Here is a 17,076-nt window from a genome sequence, read left to right on the forward strand (position 1 = left end):
CTTGGGGTTTAACCAGGTTCACACGCCCTCCTTGAGGTCTCCTGTTTAGCTCAGTGTGGCCTGGTCACCCCGCGTCCTTTGGAAGCATGTGCACACCAAGCCCTCTTTAAGGCTGGAGTCCCAGTAGACAAACACGCGCACGCGCTGGCTTGCACTCGAGCAGCGGAGACCGTAGGGGGCACACCCCTTGGCTTGGGCCTGAGGCTGCAGAAGGCAAGGCGTGGGCACCGTGTGCTCGTCCACCGTCCGTCCTGGCAGGCACAGGGCTGGTGGGAAGGCTTTGGTCTTACAGAGGGGGTGCCTCGAGTTCCAGCTCTGCTCCCCGCCGCCCGGAGGACCCTGGGCCTGTCCTTGGCCTCGTGGTCTCAGCTCGCAGGGTCGCACCACGGTCCCTGCTCTGCGAAGGAGGGGCGGGCCCCCCAGCGGGTGTGGCGATGGCCCTGGTGCTGGTCACCACGCTGCCCGAAGCAGAGTCGTCCGTCCCCAAGTGCAGAGTGCCGGCCATCTCAGGGATGACCTTTTCTTTCTTCTTTTCTTCTTCATTATTCTCCTTTTTCACTCCCATGAAGAAGTCAGGAGCTGGGCGTCCCCCGGTGCCCCTGGTAGGCGGGCCCACCTTTGGCAGGAGCGCCAGTACCCAGAGCAGACTGAGGGGGTCGCATAAACTCACGGGGCTGAGGTCTTGTGGAAACAGAACAAAGGCCTGGGAGCAGGAGGGACCTGGCAACCCCGTGTAGCTGCAGGTTCTGAATCTGGGGCAGCAGGCTCGGGTGAGGCCTCCCCCTGCCTGGCATGTTCCTGGTTAAGGCCCCTCATGAGAGGGCTGACTACATCTCATCGTGTTGAGAGGAACCTTCAGGAAAGCCCTCTGTAAGACCCCCCCCTCACCCCCGCCAGCCCGAACATCCGCCCTCCCTGCCCCCCCACGCAGTGCTTGGCCCCAGACATCTCTGAGCTCTGGTGGTTGGCCAATGAACAGAGCCATGTTTTCTGAGCGTAACCCCCTCAGCTGGTTTGGGGGGAGCATTTCCATGAATGCCTAACTGGTTTGGGGGCTCAAAGGGATCCCAGGCCGGGTCAGGAGTGTCTGCAAGCAGGGGCCCCTGGTGCAAAGATCAGCAGTCCCCTGGGGCACTACGCGCGTCCGCTCCTGGGCCCTGGCCCGCGGCTTGGCCCGGCTGGCGTGCGGCCTGCATCGGATTCCCTTGAGAGTCCACGGGAAGCGACCCGCAGATAATAGGGCAAAATGACACTGGGGCCGTGCCTCCCGCTAGAGCGCCTGCCCACCCCACCGACAGCTGCGAACAGGCGCTCTCATCAGATATTTATCCCAGCGCATGTGGTCCGCCATCAGCCTCCAGCATCATGCTGGGGAGGGAATCTGATTAGGAAAAGTGGTCAGGAGTGGGGCAGACAGACTACAGAAGTGCCGGGCATGGAAACGGGGAGATGCCAAAGTGCCGCAGTCCCCCATAAAGGTCATCTCGGAAGCAGAGGCCGCTGGTCAGGGAACAAAAGCTCCCGGGCTTCCAGGACGGGTCCCATCAGGTCATGGGCCTCCCAGCCCTGCGGCCAAGTCTCCATCTCCTCCCTGGGGACAGAGGCAACTTCACCCAGGCCCTGGGGCAGAGGCTGGGCTCCAGTGAAAAGGAAATAAAATCCTGCCCATTCCCTCTGCCTCCAAGGAGCCCGGCGTCTCCTCCGCACCCCGCGCTCCTGCCCTTTGAGGAACAGAAGGAGGGAGATGGGCTGGGAGCCGATGCAGGAAAGTCTCCGGGGTCTGCAGTCCGTCCCCCGGTGTGGCTTCACTCATTCTGGGGCGGGAAGAGCCTGTCAGGCAAGAAATCACGTCTGGTGTTTACACTTTAGTGGACTCCAGGGACTGACTAGGCAGCCGAGCGCCCACAGGCGAAGCGTCTCTGAAAGGAGCGGAAGGGCGCTCTCGCCTCCCCGTGCCTCCCCGCTTCTCCCAAATGAAAGACAAGTGTCCACAGGTTCTCGAGAGCAACGCTTTATTTTCTGAGAGTCCTGGAACCGACCCGTTTACCGCAGGATGACTGATGCCTCAGTCCACAGATGGGATCCTTCTCTCCTTCACTCAGCAACCCTGGAGCCCTAGGAGCGCCACGCCCGGGAAGTGGGCCCTCAAAACCTGCCTTCGACGCCCAGCTGCCGCACGGCCGCCTCCTGCACGGCCTGGTGGATGCCCCCGACCTCTTTCTGCGACAGCGTGCGCTCCATGTGGCGGTAGGTGATGCGGTAGCAGTGGCTGGTCCTGTGTGTCCTGGAGGACAGGAGAGAAAGGCAGTGAGCGCGGGCTGGTGTGTGAGAGCGGGCAGGTGTGTGAGTGTGTGAGCACAGGCAGGTGTGTGAGTGTGTGAGTGGGGGCAGGTGTGTGAGTGGGGGCAGGTGTGTGAGTGGGGGCAGGTGTGTGAGTGTGGGCAGGTGTGAGCGCGGGCTGGTGTGTGAGTGGGGGCAGGTGTGTGAGTGTGGACAGGTGTGTGGGCAGGTGTGAGTGTGGGCAGGTGTGTGTGTGGGCAGGTGTGTGAGTGTGGGCAGGTGTGTGGGCAGGTGTGAGTGAGTGTGGGCAGGTGTGTGTGGGCAGGTGTGAGTGTGTGACTGCGGTCAGGTGTGAGTGTGGGCAGGTGTGTGAGTGCAGACAGGTGTGTGTGGGCAGGTGTGTGAGTGTGTGAGTGCGGGCAGGTGTGTGTGTGGATAGGTGTGTGTGAGTGTGCGCAGGTGTGTGAGTGTGGGCAGGTGTGAGTGTGGGCAGGTGTGCCAAGGGAGGGAGCAGCAGGCTTTCCTGGAGACTGAGTCGGAGCTGGGGGGCCCGGGGCTCCCTGGGGGACTCTGACCAGCAGAGCGGGTTAGGAACCTGCAGGCCACGGGCAGCACACAGATGGTGGTGCCCTCCCCGTGTTGTGCAGACAAGTCACCGATCCCCGCCTGCACCAGGCGGCTGCGGGCGTGGACCCACGGCGCAGCTGGGTAATGTCGCAATGCGGATCGTGACAGCACGTCTGCAGCGCGGCAGCTGCTGACCCTTGGGTGCCCAACACCTCAGCAGGGAGGTGTGGGCACCAGCTGGCAAGTCTGGGCCTCCAGCGCCCCCCCCCCCCACGGACACCTCCATCTCTCTCCTGAAACTAAGCCACCAAATCCCTCCTCTTCAGCCCCAGCTGAGCCAGCCCTGCCGTCCCCGCCGCAGGTGACGAAGCTGGAGTGACGAGCGGGCAAGGCCCAGGGATGTCAGCCCGGCACCATGTGCCATGTGCCTTCCGCCCAGACCCTTGAGCTGAGGGCCTCTGGGTGGCCTCTCCACACCCCTGGCTGGTGCGGACGTCAAGTCATGCGGCCGCTGGGCAAAGAGCTGGAGGAGCCTGAGGGTCACCCACCGACAGTCCTTCAAATGCTGAAACGCACCGTCACCCTCCGGTCCAGTGATGCCTCCCTGGGTATACACTCAAGAGAAGCGGAGGCGTGTGTCCACACACGAATCAGCATGCGAATGTTCAGAGCAGCAGCAGTCACGCCAGCCCAAAAGTGGAAACGACCCAAGAGCCCTTCACCTGGTGGGTGGACAAACACTCTCCCTCCGTGTGGAGAATTACGCAGCCATGAAGAGAAAGGACGTTCTAGTACTACAGGCCAGACGAACCTGAACGCCCCGTGCTCCACTGAGAGGCTCCAGGCACAAAAGGCCACACCTTATACGACTCCATCTAACGAAACGTCCAGAACAGCAAGTCCACATGGACAGAAGGCAGATTCCTGAAGCCCCGGGCTGGGGGCGCAGCTGGGCGACCGCGTGACTGCTAAGGGGGTCCAGGTGTCTGTTGAGGGTAATGGGATGTCTGGAGTGAGATGGTGATGAATATTATAAAAACCACTAAGCTGAACACTTTAAATGGGTGTAGGATGTCTGAATCACGTCTCAATAAAGCTGTCCTACCAGAAGCAAAGACTTGCCCTGTGGGCTGCAGGTAGGCCCGTGCTGACGCGGTGCGCTCCTGGCGGGCTGCACACTCTGCTCTTCTGGTGCCCAGAGCAGTGTCTGGCATACAGCAGGTGCTGCATAAAAGCTGCTGAATGAACTCCCGTGCAATCACCGGACCCTGGGGCGGCTGTCTGCGTTCAGGCCTTGTGGGGGCGGGCCAGCCTTGTTCGGCCCTCTGGGTCTCCCTGTTCTTTCCCTCCCTCCTCCCACCCCTACCTCTAACAGTGATGGAGGCAATGCTGTCAGCATCCCGAGGTGATGGCAGATGGGAGGGAGGGTCAACAGGGGTGCCCCAAGCTCTCGGCCCATACGAGCCTCGTCTCCACTGTGCCTCCTGGTTCCCGGAAGCAAAGCCTTTGTGGAGCCCTCGGGGGACCCCAGGCCATGGGCACCTGATGCAGAGGCTGTGTGCAAGCTACAGGAGGCTCCCAGGCAGGCCTCGCAGTGGGGCTGGAGGGGCAAGGCCTGAACTGCCCAGGTCCCCAAGCAGCCGCGCCCGTGCAGAGGTGGAGCCCAGCTGGGCCCCGCTGGACAGCCTCCCGCGGCCGCTGGGGGCTCCTGGGTCAAGGGTTCTGAGACACGGAGGGTTCTAGGGGAGGGTCAGTTAGTTAAGGAGGAGAAAAAGGGCAGAGAAACCACGGGCTGCAAACATTTACTAGAATAGGCGTGGCGGCGGGACCTGGGCCCAGGCTGTCAGCAGACAGGGCCCCAGCAAGGTCGGAGGACAGTCTCCTGCAGGGAGGTGGGTCCCTGAGGCCTGCGTGGGGCGCATCTTCCTCCTCCCTCCCCAACCACACAGGCCCTGCAAGCCTGGAGGCCTCGAGCCGGCGCCTCGTTTCCAGGCTACGACACACGTCCTGACCCCCAGCGTCTCCATCGATGGGGCAAGTGCAAACTCCGACGACCTTTCCCGACCGCAGAGGAGACGCGGGCAGAGGGCGCCACGGCCTGGACACTCTCAAGATTCACGAGTGCGAGATGGAAGTGTCCTCACGCCACTGTTATTACATTTTTCCAGGGGTTCACGCAGGCCTCTGTCTCTCAGCTGAAACACAGACTCGCCAGGCTGAGACTTCCCACCAAAGACAAGTGGGCAAAGTTTTATCTCCTCGCTCCTGAGTGCTTCTGAGAAGGCCCCTGTAAGGATTCTTGGGCTTCAAACAGCTTTTATAAAACACTGTGAGGAGCTGGGTGTAATGAATCATGAACATATGGATTAATTTTAAAAATGGAGAGAAACAGTATTTGGCAGAATAGCTGGCGATAATTCAGTAGATTCAACTGAAAACCAACCAGGTTTGCCTCTTCCTAGCATCACTGGTGAGATGGAGAAAGGAGTGCCTTTTGTCTGTTTCCTAGAGACTTGTATTTGGAGCTTTCAGACAGTGGACGTATCTGGTCCTCCTTTTACTGGCGGGGAAACCTGGGCCTTGTCTGAGTGCAGGACCGAATCTCCCACCCCCGAGGAGTGGCCCAGCCATGAAGACCACAGAGCTGAAGGGTCTGCACAGCTCAGCGTGGAGCAGGTGAGAAGATGGAGTCCCCAGACAGGGAGGGACGCCTGGAAGGGCCAGCCCCAACGGTCTGGATAGGGCCTCTCTGATTCTTCCACATCCTCTTAATGTGGCTTCTTTCAGCCCAAAAGCTTCTGAGTCTTTCATCCGCCACGGCTCCCCCATCAGAGAAACAGCAGCAGACACGGACGCAGCCCCTCTTACACACCAGGCGTTGTGCTCAGCCCTTTATGTCCACGTCCACGGCCCTCACAGGGAGACCACACCACCGTCCCGACACACAAATGAGGAGGCAGAGAGGGCACAGGTCGCTGGGCCACATCCACACAGCGAGTCAGGGCTGGACGTGAGCCAGGCAAGGGTGTTCAATAGGGCAGTGTCTCAACAAGTTAAACAGAGCTTCCATGTGACCTGGGCACACAGAGCTTCCATGTGACCCGGGCACACAGAGCCACCACGTGACCAAGTACCCAGAAATACCCTGTGAGCTGGGGACACAGCTACCACGGGAGCCGGGGACACAGAGCTGCCCCGTGAGCCGGGCACACAGAGAGCCGAGGACACATAGCTGCCCCGTGAGCCGGGCACACAGAGCTACCACGTGACCTGGGTACCCAGAGCTGCCCCGTCACACAGCTGCCACGTGACCCGGGGACACAGAGCTACCACTTGACCTGGGTGCCCAGAGCTACCTTGTGAGCCGGGTGCACAGAGCTGCCATGTGTACCCCGCTCTCGGTGCACACCCCAGAGAACAGAGGCTCCCAGAGAACACACCAGTGGCTCCCAGAGGGGAGGAGTTGGGGGAGGGCAAAAAGAGAAGGGGGATGAAAAGGAGCAAGCTGCTGGACACAAAATGAGTAAGCGGTGAGGCTGGGACCCACAGTAGGGAGAACAGCCAATGCTTTATAATCACTTTGCACGGAGTACGATCTACAAGAGACGCTGAACCGCTGGGACGTGCAGCCGAAACCAACGGCGTGTCGTAACCCAACAGCCCGTCAGTGGGAAGAAGGTCCCGTGAGGCTCACTGCTGCTCGCCAGCTCCTTCCGTCCTCAGCGGTGTGCTGGACGCCACCCGGAATGGGCCGCCGCACACGCAGTGCACGGGGCGCCACCTGCTCCCGCGGCAAAGAGCGGTCCTGGGGCGGGTGCAGCTCCTGGAGCTAAGGGCAGTGCGGCCCCAGACTCACTCCTGGCTCAAGTGATGCCGAAGCCCAGCCTGACGGCCACACAGCAGACCCGGCCCCACCGGGAGGCTCAGGAGAGGGAACAGTGCGCTGGAAAGGGGATCAGGAGGGGGCGGGGCATGAGGCGTAGAGAACCCGGAGCTGCAGCCTCCACTCCCTCCCCCGCCCCCTGCGGTCCGTGGGACCCGGCTCCCAGGCTGCGGTGTGACGGTGACACGTGCCTCCTGGGCTGGTCTGCTAGTGTGGGACCCAGAAATGCTGATGAGACCCTGACGGCCCTGGGCGGTCTGCCCCACCCCCGACTCGTGCTGCTGATGGGGAGAGAAGGGGTGCCGGGGAGGGAATAGGGCATGAGCACCCCAGGGGCCTGGCTGGGAAGGCTGGTGAGGAGTGGGCTGGGAGGCAGGGAGAGACAAGAGTTACCGCTTGGAACTGGACACGATTTAAACAAGCGCTCTGCACACCAAGCAAACCACAGCCTCCTCCCCCTCTCCGACCTTCGCTATATTAAAAAAGCCAAAGGGGAGAGGAGAAATGAAATCCCGGTCACAAGACCTCGGGTCCAGGGACTGTGTGCCTGGCTCCTAATGAACTGCCCTGGGCTTTCCGAGAACAGAGGTTTCGAGGGTTTAATGCAAGAAAGCACCCAGGCCCCAGCCCCGGCCATGCGACCTCCTGGGGGTGGGCTGGACCAAGCGATGGCTGGCTCACCCTGGCCCTGCATCCCAGGCGACACTGCGGGCAACAGCGGAGGTCCCAGGGGAACAAGCCAGCCGGGCCGAGCCTCTGCTGAGTCCACGTGGACGAAGGGGAAGGGGCGCCTACCTGAGGGGCTTCAGGGAAGGGCAGAGCGGGGTGCAGCCGCCCTGGGGGCACTGGTGGTGGAAGCCAGGGGCAGTAGCTGGCATTGCAGGGGCGGGTGAGAGCCGGGCGGGCTGGCCAAGGGGGACGGCCTGCAGGAGGTGGGTCTTGGGTCAGAGCAGAGCCCCCGGGCCGTCCTGAGCCCCCGTCCACCACTGTCTGCCACCCCTCCCCGCGTCACATGCTTTGAGTGTCGTTCACGTCTCAGGCTCAGACGGTCTCAGGCCTGCCGCTCCCAGGGGCCACTCTGAGCACGCCCCCGTGTTCACAGGTGGACACCACTGCCTTGCACAGCCTCTGTAGCGGCAATTTCTTCCCACAGGGATTTCTGTTCTTGGAGTCATTCACCAGAAACCAGCCAGATGCTTCTTCTGACAGTCACTGCCTGGGGAACGAAACTCTACTCCAGGCCCCGACGGAGCGGTTGGGGGGGAGCTGGGAGAGAGGTTCACTTCCAGAGCGGCCCCCACCCCGGGCCCCAGCAGCCCCGGCTCCCCGGCTGCCCGCACGCCGGCAGCTGAAGAGGTCCTCGGAGACGCAGGCTTTGCCGGCAAGGCGAGCCGCTTCACATCAGATACTTGTCAAGTCCTCAGGGAGGCGTCAGCTCCCCCGACTCCCCGCCCACTTCATTCTCAAGGATCCTGGAAATTTCTCTTCATCTGTCTTCTCGGTGCGGGGAGGGTGTCTCACGCCAGGAGATCAGGAGGAGGAGACTCTGCCCTGGCCTTCTGGGCTGGGGGCCGGAGTTCTTAGCCTCCACTGCACATTCTGATGAAAGCAACTGCTCTGGGGACGCTTCCTAAAAGCCTCTCTCATGGGGAGGCAGACGGGCAGCTCAGCCCAGCCCTACCGCTTCCCTGGTCCGGGTCTTGGCCCAGCTCCTCGTCACTGACCCAGGCTCTCACTCTAAGATGCAGACCCCGGGCCCACGGGGTTTCTGAAGGACCAAACGACGATAATACATGTCACGTGTTCCGTCCAGTTGGGGCTACAGCTGACAACTGGTCTTATTATTCGTGCGCCCAAAGATTCTGCAGCCTCAGTTGGGGCCACAGAGAAAGGCCGCAAAGACCTCGGACAAGCCTGAGCTGCAGCCCCCTCACCTGTACAAATGGATCCAAGAAGACACAGCTGCAGCCTGGGGGGAGCCAGGAGGCGTTCTGGTTGGTGAAATGGGGCAGATGCCGAAGGTCAGAGGTTACACAGCTCTGCTCCCACGAGTTCCCAAGAGTAGCCAGACTCACAGAGATGGAGGAGAGAGTGGTGGTCGCAGGGTCTGAGGGAGGGGACGGAGACTCAGTGTTCAAGGCGGGCAGGGTTCCGCTGAGCAAAGGAGGTGGGTGGTGGTGACGGGGGAAGATGAGGACGTTCAGGAGGCGGACGGTGGTGACGGCCGCACCGGAGTGTGATGGTATCAGTGTCCCTGAAGAATGGTGGCGGGGGTGAATTTCATGTTCTGTGGATTTCAGCACCTTAAACTTCTCCTTTTGGAGGAGAGTTGGCCCAAACCACCTAGTTGGCCATTACTAGAAATGGAAATTGGGAATTCAAATTTATACTAAAAACAGACAAATCGAAAATGATGAAAAATCCCACCAGGCCCTGCTCAGCAGGGGCAGGACCATCCTAAGAGAAGGGTGTGCTTGGCTTCCGCCTGCCCAGACGGCTCAGCTTCTTGGCGTCACTAACTCAGCAACCAGGCTGCCCTGCCTTTCACACAAGTGGTTTCGAAGCTCACCATGCTGCCGCAGAGTTTACCACATTCGAAAAATTCTTTGCAACATTTCCATTGTCTTCCAAGCCGCCCTCCTACATTTCTAACAAACGAAGTAACGTCTCATGCGGCACAGATTTCCAAAGCTCCGTGCTCTTCCTTTGTGGGGAAAATTTGGAAGAGGTTTTCTTTCCCTCCCCGGCTGCGTCTGCCCAGCCCAAGTCGACACAGCTAACTTTAACTTCAGGCTGGTACGCGGCGGCTTCCCGAACGAGCTGGCATCCCAGTGGATGAGTTGGGGACAAAACACAAGATTTTTGGTAGGTGACGTGCTACATTTTCAGCTCAGTCAGTCGACCTGCGATGATGTATTCTGCGTTGAGGCAGAAACTGCAGGAGACAAAGAATGGGGAATAGCATTGCTTCATCAACACATAAATACTCACGCAGTGGCCGTTCTGTGCTTGACACAGCGGCAGGTGAGGGGAAGGAGCACCCCAAAACAAGACACTCAAGCGGGGAGATTACCGCCTGTGTGGGGGCTGAGACGTGGGTGCGTGGCGTGGCCACCCCCAGGCAAGGCTGTTAGCGCCGAGTGCTGGATGCATGGCACAGGCTGTAGGTGACTTTAGGGCGAGAAAAGACTGGCGCGGAGATGAACTGACACCTAGATCTTAAGCATGAGCAGCATGTGGCAGGTGAAGGGCGAGGACCCTGCGCCAGGCGGTGAACAACACACGTGTTACTGGTGGGGGTGTTCATTATGTCTCGTCTTTTGTTTCAGCAAAGGACGCTGAGTGTATGCTCCAGGTATAAGGGGTCCAACGCAGAGCCGTCCGAAGGCTGCCTGATCTGCAGGGAGACGGCTTTAAAACTTTGGCTAAGAAGCTTCAGGGCTTCCCTTGTGGCTCAGATGGGAAAGAATCTGCCTGCAATGCAGGAGACATGGGTTCGATCCTTGGGTTGGGAAGATCTCCTGGAGAAGGAAATGGCAACCCACTCTGGTGTTCTTGCCTGGAGAATCCCATGGACAGAGGAGCCTGGCGGGCTACAGTCCATGGGTCACAAAGAGCCAGATACGACGTGGCAACTAAACAACATCAAAGAAGCCTCAACTGAAACCAGAGTTCAGGACTGGGTGCCTAAGGAAGCCCGTGAAAGGTGGGTGGGCCCTTGCTCCTGGCAGTTTCACTGCATCCAGAGGTTGTTAAACTAGCTTTTACAGCCCCCAACAACGGAGGGTTCCAGAGGTATAACACTATATAAAAACCATGTCACCCGTCTGAATTAAGAGCCACCCAACCAAGGAGTGTGTGGTGGAGCCCCCCATGAGTATGCATGTCCTACAGCTTCTATTTCTTTAATGAGTCCTGGAAGAAATGGGCTGACTATGGTAAAAGACCCAGTGACTGGTTAATTACAAAGGAAGCATACATTAGTAAAGAGAAATTTAAACATATGTCCATGATTTACACCTATTTTGCAAATGCTTTTGAGGAGAGACCCTCTGGGTCTAATAGTCTCGTCATCCCTCGACAAACAGTGAGAAGTTGAAGGCAAGAGCAACCAAACAGGGCCTCAGCTGGGAGCACAGGCTTCCTCTGGACATAGACTCTAGGCTGGAATATGGCAGGGAGAGCTGATTAAACACTCATCATCCGAGCAACGTGTTTCATGGGATCACGGGATCCAGCATCCCGTGGATCCAGGGACCGTGGAGACTTTGTGGTCCAGGGTGGAGTGCTCGCGGCAGACCCTTGTGATGGTCGCTTCCGGGGCAGCCCACCCAGGAACCCACAGCACAGGCTGAGCGGGACCTTGCCCCACGGCGAGCTGGCCAGGGCTCCCCAGTCCTTCTCCCCCACAACAGCCCTGCTGACCCATCAGCTCACTGTCAGCAGCAAAGCAGCCTGGTGGTCTTGGTGGGGACCCCAGGACCAGTGGTGGTCACAGTGACAAAGGGCCTTGGGATAAGTGCCTGTAATGTTTGACACCTCTCCCTGGGAGGTTAGACATCTGTCTGTCTCTCCACGCCATTCATTCACGCTCTCATTTGGTCAACAAATGAAATGAACATCCACCACACAGCGTGTATTCTGTTGGACACTCAAAATGACCACCCCAGACGTCTACTCTCAGGAAACACATTGACACAAACCTGTTCCAGAAGCTTGTATGACTTAGGTATGGAAACAAATTTTAAATTCCAAATATTGACAACACCGACGAAAGCTCTGGGCCTTGGCATCACACACCTTTTAAAAAACTGAAGCCACTTTGTCAATAGTAACAGTAGCAGCGATAAGGAAAGCTGGCAATTATAAAGCTATGCAGCTTCTAGAACCTCACGCCCACATGACATCACTGGCTGTGACCACGGGGCAGTCCTGAGAGGTGGACGCTGTCGCCTCTGCTTACAGAGCAGGGCCAGGCTGCAGAGACGGCGTGAGCGGGTGGGGGCCGAAGCTGGAACCCCACTCCCTCCCCCTGCGTTAAACTCGGCTCATCTTCCCTCCCAGCTGCACTCTTCCGGGCTGTTGATGTCCACTGCAGTCACCGCTGGCTGCTTTTCAAAGGGATATCCCAGTAACAGATGAACTACCGGATGCCTTCTGAAACGTGACTAGGACTTTATCACAAAAAGGAAAGGGCTGATTTGTTAGTAAATATTATACAGCAGAGAAAGCGTAGGAAGTATGAAGAAAGAGAGGGCAAAAGAGGAGAGAAAAACATTTTGAAGGAAAGAAAGGTCTATTAAGCATAAAGTGCAAGGCCCTTGAATATTTCATTCTATCTTTGCCCTGTATAACAAATATGGATTTAAAAAAAAAAGCTAGAATGAGGGAAAACATAAGGTTGATGACGCCAAAGTCAGACCTGGAAAACACGGAGCACAGATATGCAGGTGGTGAGCTGAATGAATGAGGAGGTAAATCCGGTTTAGAACTCGCGGCCACGGTGGAAGAAGCCGGATCAGTCCCAAGGTCCTCACTGCCCGAGGGGAGAAGAGATTGTAGGGGTTCGGAGGAGGAAATCCACCCGAGAAAAGCCTAGGTGGGCTCCACACACGCAGCTTCAGGTGAGTCATCATTAGGGTTTCTGGGTGACTTAGCATGCCTGGCTGCAAGCTCTCCTTTAATTCTCATCACAGTCCCATCGTAATGGGGATTCCCCCCACCCCTATTTTGCAGGTGAGAAAACTACAGCTCACAGAGGCACCACACCGCTTCCCAGATCACTCAGGTCACAGGCAACAGTGGCGGGATCCCAGCTGCCTCCAAAGCTGTGCTTTTAGTCCCCGGCTTGCTGCCTGACTTAGTGGCCAGGGTCTCAACCATGTTGCTCTTTCAAGGCAGCTGTGGGTTTCAGAAGCCTATTCCCTTGATGAAACTTCAGCAAATAGCTCTAAAATGTACTTCCAAGAAAAAGCAATTTTGTCTGGGGCCATGGAGGTGGGTCCGCTCAAGTGCACAGCATTTGTTTTGGTGGTCTGGCCATCTCTGTTTCGTGCATAAATCTATTGACCTCTCCAGCTCTCAATAAAACCAAAGTAATGCTGTTTGCTCCCAACTAGTCCCTCAGTTAGGAAAAATGGAAGTCATGTGAACAAAGCATGGTCAGCAACTTGGAAGAAAGTACTAATAAAGTAAAAGTCAGAGTCAATAAACCATATCAAAATATAATTGAGTTGTGGTTGTCCATTTTCAAACTCAAGGGAAAAAAATGTTCCTTTCCTGATATTTTCTTACTTCAAAAAAAGAAAAAAAAACCCACATTGAGCTTACATTTCTGGTGTACAGGAGAAAAACATACTCCATTTTCTAGGTTGAATTCTGCTCCTTATAAATGTTTAGGTGAGATTCAGCAAGACTGCTCAGGAGTCAATTTCAAAGGCAAAGTGTCAACAAGACACCTCCATCGTGGGCTTGAGGTCCAGTCTGACACTGCCACGCCTTGATGAGATACCGTGTGGGCCAACAGCTTCCAGCTCCCTTACTTCAGGCTGAGTTTTTTACTGGGCAAAGGACTAAACGTTGGGCACTCAGTTGGGCTGTGCTTTGGACAGATTGCTAGAACAGGTGATCAGAGAGTTAAGTCTGTCCCTTTCTCTTCCACAATCTGTTCCATGTATGACAATTAGCTCAGAATAAGATAGTACTGAGCCAAGAAGAGTCCAGATGATGGTGAAACATGATAAACTAAAGCTCCTACTGAAACATACTCCTAGATTTGCGAATAACACTTGAAAACATTGATAGCTAAGTAGATTATGAAAGCAAGGGGAAATCTCCAGGTGCAAAAAATAAAGAAAGAAAAAAAACCCCTGTAATAACATGTGTCTAGAACTCGTGCTGCCCAGAGGAGGGAGCAGAATCAGCTACTGTACCCCAGAGTTTAAATTTTAATGTCTACCTGAGAACAGGAGATGGAGGCTTTGGTCCACATGAAGCAAGAAATTGGACTTGCAGTTCCCACACAAAGCTGGAACTCCGAAGGGCAGCATCCCTGATGCGACAGTAGGCTAGAAAATGCTGCGGACCTTCCAGCTGAGACGTCAGCACAAAACCGGTCCTGGGATGATGCTGCCCGTAGGGTCCCTAGACTGCCTGGCAGAAGAGAGTGCAGAACAGCCCTGGAGAACACAGGGGCCTCGTGGGGTCACTTCAGGAAAGGCCCTGGTGAACATAATCGCAGTTGGGAAACACAGAGCACGTGAGGAGACAGCCTAGAACGTGCCAGTCACCAGACAAAACACAGGAGAATCAGTATCCCGAGAATTCCAAACACAAGAACAATCCAAAAAGTGTTTTCAGTGACTAAAAGTGAAACATTTAAAAATACTTATAGACATATAAGATATGAAAGAACATTATAAATGATAGCAGCTCTGAAAAAGACCAACATGTTAGTAGAAAATGTATAGAAATAAAAATATAGTTATAACTTTAAAATGAGTGGAAGGGCTAAACAATAGACTAGATACAACTGAATGCAGAATTTAAAAAACAGGAGGACAGATGTGTGGAACTATTTAGAATGCAGTAGTGCACTTCACTGAGCTTTGCTGGAGCAGCTGTGAAGAGATACCCGATGCTGAAGGTAAGAGAAACCCAAGTAAGACGGTAGGTGTTGCGAGAGGCATCAGAGGGCAGACACACAAACCATAATCACAGAAAACAAGTTAATCTGATCACACGGACCACAGCCTCGTCTAACTCAGTGACTCTAAGCCATGCCATGTGAGGCCACCTAAGACGGACGGGTCATGGTGGAGAGGTCTGACAGGATGTGGTCCACTGGAGGAGGGAATGGCAAACCCCTTCAGTATTCTTGCCTTGAGAACCCCATGAACAGTATGAAAAGGCAAAGTGATAGGACACTGAAAGAGGAACTCCCCAGGTCAGTAGACGCCCAATATCCTACTGGAGATCAGTGGGGAAATAACTCCAGAAAGAATGATGGGATGGAGCCAAAGCAAAAGCAATACCCAGTTGTGGATGTGACTGGAGATAGAAGCAAGATCCGATGCTCTAAAGAGCAATATTGCATAGGAACCTGGAATGTCAGGTCCATGAATCAAGGCAAATTGGAAGTGGTCAAACAAGAGATGGCAAGGGTGAATGTCGACATTCTAGGAATCAGCGAACTAAAATGGACTGGAATGGGTGAATTTAACTCAGATGACCATTATATCTACTACTGTGGGCAGGAATCCCTTAGAAGAAATGGAGTAGCCATCATGGTCAACAAAAGAGTCTGAAATGCAGTACTTGGATGCAATCTCAAAAACGACAGAATGATCTCTGTTCGTTTCCAAGGCAAACCATTCAATATCACGGTAATCCAAGTCTATGCCCCAACCAGTAATGCTGAAGAAGCTGAAGTTGAATGGTTCTACGAAGACCTACAAGACCTTTTAGAACTAACACCCAAAAAAGATGTCCTTTTCATGATAGGGAACTGGAATACAAAAGTCGGAAGTCAAGAAACACCTGGAGTAACAGGCAAATTTGGCCTTGGAGTACAGAATGAAGCAGGGCAAAGGCTAATAGAGTTTTGCCAAGAGAACGCACTGGTCATAGCAAACACCCTCTTCCAACAACACAAGAGAAGACTCTACACATGGACATCACCAGATGGTCAACACCAAAATCAGACTGATTATATTCTTTGCAGCCAAAGATGGAGAAGCTCTATACAGTCAGCAAAAACAAGACCGGGAGCTGACTGTGGCTCAGATCATGAACTCCTTATTGCCAAATTCAGACTTAAATTGAAGAAAGTGGGGAAAACCACTAGACCATTCAGGTATGACCTAAATGAAATTCCTTATGACTATACAGTGGAAGTGAGAAATAGATTCAAGGGCCTAGATCTGATAGACAGAGGGCCTGATGAACTATGGATGGAGGTTCATGACATTGTACAGGAGACCGGGATCAAGACCATCCCCGTGGAAAAGAAATGCAAAAAAAGCAAAATGGCTGTCTGGGGAGGCCTTACAAATAGCTGTGAAAAGAAGAGAAGCAAAAAGCAAAGGAGAAAAGGAAAGATATAAGCATCTGAGTGCAGAGTTCCAAAGAATAGCAAGGAGAGATAAGAAAGCCTTCCTCAGCGATCAATGCAAAGAAATAGAGGAAAACAATAGAATGGGAAAGACTAGACATCTCTTCAAGAAAAGTAGAGATACCAGGGGAACATTTCATGCAAAGATGGGCTCGATAAAGGACAGAAATGGTAGGGACCTAACAGAAGCAGAAGATATTAAGAAGAGGTGGCAAGAATACACAGAAGAACTATACAAAAAAGATCTTCATGACCAAGATAATCACAGTGGTGTGATCACTCATCTAGGGCCAGACATCCTGGAATGTGAAGTCAAGTGGGCCTTAGAAAGCATCACTACGAACAAAGCTAGTGGAGGTGATAGAATTCCAGCTGAGCTATTTCAAATCCCCAAAGATGATTCTGTGAAAGTGCTGCACTCAATATGCCAGCAAATTTGGAAAACTCAGCAGTGGCCACAGGACTGGAAAAGGTCAGTTTTCATTCCAATCCCAAAGAAAGGCAATGCCAAAGAATGCTCAAACTACCGTACAATCGCACTCATCTCACACGCTAGTAAAGTAATGCTCAAAATTTTCCAAGCCAGGCTTCAACAATACGTGAACTGTGAACTTCCAGATGTTCAAGCTGGTTTTAGGAAAGGCAGAGGAACCAGAGATCAAATTACCAACATCCGCTGGATCATGGAAAAAGCAAGAGAGTTCCAGAAAAACATCTATTTCTGCTTTACTGACTATGCCAAAGTCTTTGATTGTGTGGATCACAAGAAACTGTGGAAAATTCTGAGAGAGATGGGAATACCAGACCACCTGACCTGCTTCCTGAGAAACTGATATGCAGGTCAGGAAGCAACAGTTAGAACTGGACATGGAACAACAGACTGGTTCCAAATAGGAAAAGGAGTGCGTCAAGGCTGTATATTGTCACCCTGCTTGTTTAACTTATATGCAGAATACATCATGAGAAATGCTGGGCTGGAAGAAACACAAGCTGGAATCAAGACTGCCGGGAGAAATATCAATAACCTCAGATATGCAGATGACACCACCCTTACAGCAGAAAGTGAAGAGGAACTAAAAAGCCTCTTGATGAAAGTGAAAGAGGAGAGTGAAAAAGTTGGCTTAAAGCTCAACATTCAGAAAACGAAGATCATGGCATCTGGTCCCATCACTTCATGGCAAATAGACGGGGAAACAGTGGAAACAGTGGCTGACTTTATTTTTGGGGGCTCCAA

The 17,076-nt window shown here is 54.5% G+C and overlaps 1 protein-coding gene across 11 annotated transcripts in view; it reads right to left on the reverse strand.

Moving 5' to 3' along the window:
* Positions 1-1,995: 1,995 nt before the first annotated feature.
* FARS2 (phenylalanyl-tRNA synthetase 2, mitochondrial) overlaps positions 1,996-17,076 on the reverse strand; it is a 302,144-nt gene continuing 287,063 nt past the window's right edge. For all 11 annotated transcript variants that reach the window (XM_069562904.1, XM_069562905.1, XM_069562902.1 and 8 more), the window contains one exon: positions 1,996-2,284. In XM_069562904.1, coding sequence (XP_069419005.1) covers positions 2,146-2,284 — 139 coding nt within the window. In that variant the 3' untranslated portion in view covers positions 1,996-2,145. The remainder of the gene's footprint in view (positions 2,285-17,076) is intronic.

The sequence above is a fragment of the Ovis canadensis genome, chromosome 20 (genome assembly GCF_042477335.2).
Source record: "Ovis canadensis isolate MfBH-ARS-UI-01 breed Bighorn chromosome 20, ARS-UI_OviCan_v2, whole genome shotgun sequence".
In the NCBI taxonomy this organism is placed as follows: Eukaryota; Metazoa; Chordata; class Mammalia; order Artiodactyla; family Bovidae; genus Ovis; species Ovis canadensis.